Genomic DNA, 8,195 nt, shown 5'->3' on the forward strand with positions numbered 1-8,195 from the left:
AAATCCGGGAATTTTGGGAGCCCCAAATATGGGATCTGGGAATCCCAAATCTGGCTGGGATTGAGACAGGAATTTTCAAATACTAGGAATTTAATCCATAGAAAACATTCCTGGGGTGGGGAACCCCAAAATTGGGATCTGGGAATCCCATACCCAGCCTGGATTGAGGCAGGAACACCCAAATTCTGGGAATTTTGGGAGTCCCAAAATTGGGATCTGGGAATCCCAAACCCAGCTGGGATGGAGGCAGGAACACTCAAATCCTGGGAATTTAATCCATGGAAAACATTCCTGGAGCTGGGGTGTCCCAAATAAAAAAAGAGATCTGGGATAAAAGCAGAGCCCTGAATTCATTCCCTGTTTTCCCTCAGGACAATCCCATTTTCCTGGGAAAGGGAAATTCCGTTTCCCTCTTTCCTGGCAGCCCCGGATTTTTGTGGGAATGTGGCTGGAACAGGCTCCTCCCCTCATGGAATGTGGGAATTTTATCCTTGGGATCTCTCTTGTCCCTAAAATGCCTGGGATCGGTGCCTGGAGCAGGGACAGGTTTCACCCCAGAATTCCTGGTTTTCCCTCTGCCTGGGATGGGTTGGGAAGAGCGGGGTGGGAAGAAGAGGAAGCAGCGGCAGGGCTGGAATTTTATCCCGGAGCAAATTTATTGAGGGGAGAGATAAAAAAAATCCCGGGATTTTAATCCCTCATTAGACCAGGACACCGACCCCAGTCCCAACCCCAATCCCAAGGAATTCCCTGCTCCAAGGGCTGATGGGGGATCCCAGAGGGGATCCCACCCTTGGGATCTTCTTCCCACCTTTGGTGGGGCTCAGGAACGGGATCCACCAGCGCGGATCCCACCTCCCATCCCAAATTTTATTTAAGATGGGGTTTGAGAGGAGAGGATCATTCCCAGGAAACCTCGGCTCATCCGAGGGGAGATCCCGGCAGATCCAGGCAGGATTTGGGGCCGCTCTGAGCTCAGTCCAGGAAGGGATTTGGGATTGGCCAAGGAGAGGAAAGGCCCGGCGGAACTCTGGGGCCGGGAATGGCGGGATGGGGGCGGAGGATCCCGCGGGACGTCAGCAGGGAGGCGGCTCCGGTGTCACCGTCACCAGCACGGCGTCCTCGTCGCTGTCCTCCGAGCTGCAGATGATGATGCTGCCGCCCTCTGCAAGGGAAAGCCCAAAGCTCCGCATCCCGCGGGATCGGTGCTCCCGGAGCAACCGGAGCCTGCGGGCAACCCCCGGAATGGTGGTGGACACGTGGAGCCTGAATTCCAGGGATCCCTCACCCCATGGATCCTGAATTCCATTCATCCTTTGTGCCATGCATCCCACACCCCACAGATCCTTCACCCCATGGATCCTGAATTCCAGGGATCCCTCCTCCGTGGATCCTGAATTCCAGGGATCCCTCATCCCATGGATCCTGAATTCCATTCATCCTTTGTGCCATGCATCCCTCATCCCATGAATCCTTCATCCCACGATCCCTCACCCATGGATCCTTCACCACATGGATCCTGAATTCCATGGATTCTTCATCCCATGGATCCCACACCCATGGATCCTTCATCCCATGGATCCCACACCCATGGATCCTTCACCCCATGGATCCCACATCCATGGATCCTTCACCCCACGGATCCCTTATCCCACAGATCCCTCACCCTATGAATCCTTCATCCCATGGATCCCTCACCACACGGATCCTGAATTCCATGGATCCCTCATCCCATGGATCCCTCATCTCATGGATCCCACGCCACAAGGATCCCTCATCCCACGGATCCCTCATCCCACAGATCCCTCATCCCACGGATCCCTCATCCCACGGATCCCTCATCCCACGGATCCCTCACCCCATGGATCTGCCTCATCCCCACCCTTGGCCCATATTCCCACGGAACGGGGGTGCAGAAGGGCCGGGCAGGATCCCAGGGGATGAGGAAAAGCGGGATGGGGGGACGGTGACATTCCCGGTGCCCACCCGTGTCACCGGCGCGGACGCAGTTGTGCCGCGACGCGGAGGGGCCGGGCTCCGTCTGGAATTCCCACTGGGATTTGGGATGGCTGGGGCCCGCCTCGTGGTCACATTCCAGCTTCAGGATTTTGGGAGACACCTGGCTGCCCCTCTCCATGCTGGGCAGCGGCCGCTTCTTCCAGCAGGGGAGCGGGAGAGCCTGGAAAAGCGGGATTGGGATTGGGGTGGGATGGGGATTGGGGGGGATGGGGATTGGGATGGGATTGGGGTGGGATTGGGGTGGGATTGGGATTGGGATTGGGGTGGGATTGGGACTGGGATGCCAGGGGATCTCACCTGGATGGGATGGAGGGACCTGACCTCCTCCACATGGATCTCCTCCAGGCTGGGGGAGACGCTGTGGGGTTTGGGATGGACCGGATCCTCTTCCTGCGGGAAGAGCGGGGAGTTAGGATGGACTTGGGTCCCATGGAGAGGCGGGAACACCCTCGGGAATGGGGAAACTGAGGCACGGAGGGATTGGGACGGGTCTGGCGGCTGCTCCCGCGGTCGGTGCCACAGTCATGGAATTCCCCAGGGATGGAGCAGTGGGACAGGGCTGGAAGCACCAGTGGGATGTGGGAATTGGTGGGTGAGGAAAGCCCAGGAATTCTGGGATGGGGAGGGAAAGGGGAGGTGCGGGTTTGGAACCCCGACGTCTCACCAGGTTGTTCTCCAGGGCCACCTCGACCTCAGGGACATCTGGGGACGGAAAAAACCGGGATGAGACCCCGTGCCAGAGCCTCTGGAGCTGGGAAAATCCACCCAGCAGCTCCAAACCCCTTCCCTCCGGATTGGGGTGGCCCCGGGAGGCACCGGGAGCTGGGAATGAGCATCCCCAGAGCCACCGGGATTGGGGGACACCCAAAGGGCTCCGGGAAAACCACGGAGCAAATCCCGGCTTTGAGGGGTGAGGAGCCAGAGCAGGGAAACAGGGAGAGGAGGAGGAGGAGGAGGAAGGAGGAGGAGAAGAGGAGGAGGAAAAGGGGAAGAAGGAGAAGAAGAAAAAAAAGAAAGAAAAGATGAATAGGAAGAAAAAGAAGGAGGAAAATGAGAAGGAGGAAGAAGAAGAAGGAGGAAGAAGAGCAGGAGGAAGAAGACAGGGAGGAGAAGGAGAAGAAGGGGAAGAAGAGAAGAGAAAAGAAAAAAAGAAGAAAAGAAAAAGAAGAAAGAAGGAAAAGAAGAAGGAAAAGAAGAAGGAAGAAGAGAAGAAGAAGGAGGAAGGAAAAGAGGAGAAGGAAAAGAAGAAGGAAAAAAGAGGAAGAAGGAAAAGAAGAAGGAAAAGAGAGGAAAGAGGAAGGAAAGAGGAAGGAAAAGAAGAAGAAGGAAGAAGAAGGAAGGAAAAGAGAAGGAAAAGAAGGAAGGAAAAGAGAAGAAGGAAAAGAAGGAGGAAAAGAAAGAAGGAAAGAGAAGAAGGAAAGGAAGAGGAAGGAAAGAAGGAAAGGAAGAAGGAAAGGAAGAAGGAAAGGAGGAAGGAAAAGAGGAAGGAAAAGAGGAAGGAAAAGAGGAAGGAAAAGAGGAAGGAAAAGCGGAAGGAAAAGAAGAAGGAAAGGAGGAAGGAAAAGAGGAAGGAAAAGAGGAAGGAAAAGAGGAAGGAAAGAAGGAAGGAAGGAAAAGAGGAAGGAAAAGAAGAAAGAAGAAGAAGAAAAATAATAATAGAAGAAGAAAAAAATAAGAAGAAGAAGACGAAAAAGAAGAAGACGAAAAGAAGAAGACGAAAGAAGACGAAAAAGAAGAAGAAAGAAGAAGAAGAAAGAAGAAGAATACAGCGCCTGCACGACGGAGGGGCTTGAGCAGGCCCAGCCAAGATCTCCCAGCCGGCCCGATCTCCAGACGGCCAGATCTCACCAGCCCGGCCCAGAGCTCCCAGCCCGTCCCAGAGCTCCCAGCCCGGCCCAGAGCTCCCAGCCCTCACCTGGCCGGCCCGTGACGCGCTCCACCAGCGCCCGCAGCCGCGCCCGGCACTCGGCGAAGTCGGGGGGCTCGCGGAGCTCGGGGGGCTCGGGCGGGCGCAGCCGGCGCAGCTCCAGCAGCGCCGCCTTGACGAAGGGCTGCATGTCCATCAGCTCCTGCTCGCCGCCGTAGCGGCCCAGCCTCTCCACCAGCCTCTCGGCCGCCTCCAGCCGCAGCAGCGTGCCCTCGGCCCCGCGCAGCTCCTCCGCCAGCGCGCCCCGGCCGCGCTCCGGCCGCGCCTCCAGCAGCGCCCGCAGCTCCTCGGCCTCGCTCCGCACCAGCTCCTGCAGCCGCTCGGCGCTGGCCAGGACGCGCTCCCGCAGCCGCTCCCGCTGCTCCTCCCGCCGCGCCGCCTCGCCCCGCAGCCGCGCCAGCGCCGCCTCGAAGGAGCGGCGGAGGCGCTGCAGGTCCCGGCGGAGGGAGCGCAGCTCGTCCTGGCGGCGGCGGCTCTCGGCGCGGAGGTCGCTGAAGGGAGCGTGGCGAGTGTCCAGCAGCGCGCAGGGACAGCACAGAGCGCGCTCGCAGCGCGGGCAGTAGATGCTGGCAGGGGACACACACGGGTGGCATCAGGGAGGGGCGGCAGCGGGGACAGGCGTGGGGGGGGTACGGCCGGGAGCTGGTCCGGGGTACCGGGATTGGCTCCCGGGATGGGGGGATGGACAGGGGACAGGGATGGACAGGGGACAGGGATGGACAGGGATGGACAGGGATGGACAGGGACGGACAGGGATGGACAGGGATCAGGGATGGACAGGGATGGACAGGGATGGACAGGGATGGACAGGGATGGACAGGGATGGACAGGGCTCAGGGACAGACAGGGATGGACAGGGCTCAGGGACGGACAGGGATCAGGGACGGACAGGGATCAGGGACGGACAGGGATGGACAGGGATGGACAGGGATGGACAGGGGTCAGGGACGGACAGGGATGGACAGGGATGGACAGGGGTCAGGGACGGACAGGGACGGACGGGGACGGATGGGGACGGACGGGGGTCAGGGACGGACAGGGGACAGGGATGGACACCAGTCCGTGATGGTCAGTGATGGTCAGTGATGGTCAGTGCTGGTCAGCGGTCAGTGCCTATTCCAGGACAGCCCAGGCCGTGCCCAGTTCCCTCTGGAGCCTTTCCCCAAATCCCTGCTGGAGCTCCCCGGGGTCTCTGTGGGGTCAGTGCCCTCAGTCCCCAAACACGGGGGTGAAAACCCCCTTGGCAGAGCTTTGGGGACAGGAGATTTAGGGACAGGATGAGATTTGGGGCCATCCTGCTCCTGCACATTCCAGGCTGGAGCACTATCCCCAAACCTCCTGAAGCAGGGTGGGAGCTGGGGACAGGGTGGGATTTGGGGACAGGATGGGATTTGGGGACAGGATGAAATTTGTGGATGGGGGACATTTGGGAGCGGGCTGAGATTTGGGTACAGGACGAGTTCTGGGGACAGGACGAGGTTTGGGGATGGGAGAAGATTTGGGGATGGGAGGAGATTTGGGGCCATGGCAGTGTTTGGGGACAGGCTGAGGTGTGGGGCCAGTGTGAGATTTGAGAACAGGACGGGGTTTGGGGACAGGATGGGGTTTGGGGATGGGACAAGTTTTGAGAACGGGATGAGGTTTGAGAACAAGACAAGATTTGGGGCCAGGACGAGGTTTGGGGCCAGGATTTGTCACCACGCCCGGACTCGCGGCTCCCACCTGCAGACGCGGCTCTCCTCGGGGTGGCTGGAGCTGGAGCAGAAGAGGCTGCAGGAGCCGCGCGTGTCCTCCAGGAACTGCCGCGCCGAGCCCGCCCGCAGCTCCTCCACCCTGCGCACCCTGTGCGCCTTCTTCTTGTGCCACCACTGGTGCTCCTCCAGGCACCGCCCGCAGAAGAACTCCTCGCAGTCCGAGCACCACACCAACGCCGCCTCGGCGCGGCAGCGGCTGCAGCCGGGCCCTCCCGAGCTGCGGATCTGTCGCCAGAGCTGCAGGCGGCTCCGCAGGTTGCAGAAGAGCAGGTTGTCCACGGCCGGAGCGCCCGTGGCCGCCTGGCAGCGCGGGCACTGCTTGGTGTCGCTCAGGCAGCCCGGGCACAGCGTGTGCAGGCAGCGCAGCAGCCGCGGCCGAGCCGAGTCCTGCCCGCAGCCGTCGCACCGCAGGAACTGGAAATCTTCGTCTTCCTCCTCGTCCTCATCCTCGCCCTCCGCCGGCTGGCACGGAGGGGAGGCCGGCGCGGCGGGGCCCGGCTCTGGGGGAAGCTCCGGTTCCGCTTCTGGCTCCGGTTCCGTCTCCATCCGGGGGGATCAGGGATTCTCCCGTGGGATGGAGGAAGGTGGGGCTCGGCCCGGTAAAATCCCGCTCGGGGTTCTGCTGTCCCGCCCCGCGCAGGTTCCTCCCCGAGCTCTCGGCCTTCCTGCAATTTGGAATTTCCCAAGCGCCGGGGCTGGAAACGAAAGCAAAACGGTTTTGGTGCCGTCACGGCCACCGCCCCTTCCTGCCTCGACACAGGGAAAAGTGGGAACACCCTGGCAGCGACCCCAAAACCTCCCCGGCAGCGACCCAAAATCCCCTCGGAAGCGACCCCAAAACCTCCCCGGCAGCGCTGTCCCCAGCACCAGCCCTGTCCCCAAGGTGTCCCCAGAGATGCCCCCCTCGCCACTCCTCACCCCCAGCTCGGCAGCGCGGACAAACCCCCCCGTGTCCCCAAAAAATATTTGGGGGGGCCCAGAAAAAGCCGGGACCCGCCTTAAAAACCCGGATTGTCCCCGTGTACCCCACCCCCCCCGGGGGCTCCGAATTGTCCCCGTGTCCCCCCGGTACCTGCGGGGGCGCGGCGGGGCCGGGAGCGGCGGGAGGAGGAGCGGGAGAGGGCGGGGAGAGGGCGGGACAGACGGACGGACGGACGGACGGAGGGACGGGAGACCGGGAACTGTGGGGCGGTGCCGGGGGGATCCGGGCGTGCGGGGACCGTGGGGGGGGGGGGGGGATGCGGGATTGGGATAGGGATTGTGGGATGGGGATTTTGGGATGGAGGTTATGGGATCGGGATGGGCATGTGGGACCGGGATTGTGGGATCGGGATGGGAATTCTGAGACCAGGATAAGGATGGTGGGATAGGGATGTGGGATATGGGACCGGGATGGGGATTCAGGGATGGGGATGGTTGGGAGCGGGACGGGGATGTGGGATCAGAATTGTGGGATCGGGATGTGGGACTGGGATGGGGATGGTTGGGAGCGGGATGTGGGATGGGGATTGTGGGGTCAGGATGGGAATTCTGGGACCAGGATGGGGATGGTGGGATAGGAATGTGCGATATGGGACCGGGATGGGGATTCGGGACCGGGATGGGGCTGCGGGATGGGGATGGGGTTTTAGGACCGGGATGCAGGGACAGGGATGGGGGTGCGGGATCGGGACCGGGATGGGGATGGGGACCGGGATGGGGATTTGGGGCCGGGATGCAGGGACCGGGATGGGGGTGCGGGATCGGGATGGGGATGGGGATTTGGGGCGTGGGGATGTCGGGACCGGGATAGGGGTGCGGGATCGGGATGGGGATTCGGGACCGGGAAGGCCCCGGGAAGGCGCTGCCGGTACCGTGGGGGCGGTTCCGGTGGCCGAGCCCCGCCCCCGCCGTGCCGGGGCCGCTCCGGGCCCGCTCCGTCCCCGTTGTCCCCGCGCTGTGGCCGTGCCAGCCCCGCCCCACCCCGCAGGGACATTCCCGGCCCCATTCCCGGCCCCAATCCCACCCCAATCCCGGCCCCATTCCCAGCATCCCCTCCCCACGGAGGGGGTGGCACCGCCGCACGGTCGGGGCGGGGATTTTGGGGACAAAACGCCACCCCCTTTTGGGGCCGGGGTGTCCCCGATCCCAAATCCCCGCGTTCCCGGCCCGGGATCCGCTCACCGCTCCGGGATTTGGGATGGGATCCGCTCCGCCGCCCGCCCGTCACATGACAGCGCCACCAGGAAGCGCCGCCGCTCCTCTTTCCTGTCCCCATCCCCGCCCCGGCGACAACGCCACCTCGCCGAGTGTCGCCAGAGCGGGGCCGGGACCGCGGGAGGATCCCGGAGCTCCGGGAATTGTCACCCCAGGTGGCGCCGCTCGGGTTTGTCACCCGAGGTGGCAGCGAAAAAACCCCAAAATTTTGTCAGTCCTCGGCCCAGGGGACCCCAAAGCTCGTCCTGGTGTCCCTGGAGTGTCCCCAGCCCAGGTGACCCCAAATTTGTCAGTGTCAC

The 8,195-nt window shown here is 61.9% G+C and overlaps 1 protein-coding gene across 3 annotated transcripts; it reads right to left on the reverse strand.

Moving 5' to 3' along the window:
• Positions 1-632: 632 nt before the first annotated feature.
• On the reverse strand, positions 633-7,949 carry PML (PML nuclear body scaffold). 3 transcript variants are annotated; one of them, XM_050987674.1, is made up of 7 exons: positions 7,864-7,949; positions 5,669-6,395; positions 3,935-4,512; positions 2,684-2,721; positions 2,317-2,409; positions 1,987-2,179; positions 633-1,165 (listed from the first exon to the last, which is right to left on the reverse strand). In XM_050987674.1, the coding sequence occupies exons 2-7, from the start codon at positions 6,244-6,246 to the stop codon at positions 1,077-1,079; spliced, it is 1,569 nt and encodes a 522-aa protein (XP_050843631.1). In that variant the 5' UTR covers positions 6,247-6,395; positions 7,864-7,949; the 3' UTR covers positions 633-1,076. The 3 variants fall into 3 exon arrangements, with proteins under 3 accessions (XP_050843631.1, XP_050843632.1, XP_050843633.1); XM_050987675.1 differs by lacking the exon at positions 7,864-7,949 and adding an exon at positions 6,773-6,857; XM_050987676.1 differs by lacking the exon at positions 7,864-7,949 and adding an exon at positions 6,619-6,763.
• Between the last annotated feature and the right edge of the window lie 246 nt (positions 7,950-8,195).

Source organism: Serinus canaria, unplaced genomic scaffold (genome assembly GCF_022539315.1).
Source record: "Serinus canaria isolate serCan28SL12 unplaced genomic scaffold, serCan2020 HiC_scaffold_111, whole genome shotgun sequence".
Lineage (NCBI taxonomy): Eukaryota > Metazoa > Chordata > Aves > Passeriformes > Fringillidae > Serinus > Serinus canaria.

What these genes read in the sequence shown, in the direction of transcription:
- PML (XM_050987674.1), bottom strand. Translation starts at nt 6,246, where the DNA reads ATGGAGACGGAACCGGAGCCAGAAGCGGAACCGGAGCTTCCCCCAGAG. An exon ending in GCGCGTCACGGGCCGGCCAG is followed by an intron (nt 2,722 to 3,934) that starts GTGAGGGCTGGG and finishes TTCCGTCCCCAG; the next exon opens with ATGTCCCTGAGGTCGAGGTG. An exon ending in TGGCCCTGGAGAACAACCTG is followed by an intron (nt 2,410 to 2,683) that starts GTGAGACGTCGG and finishes CTCTTCCCGCAG; the next exon opens with GAAGAGGATCCGGTCCATCC.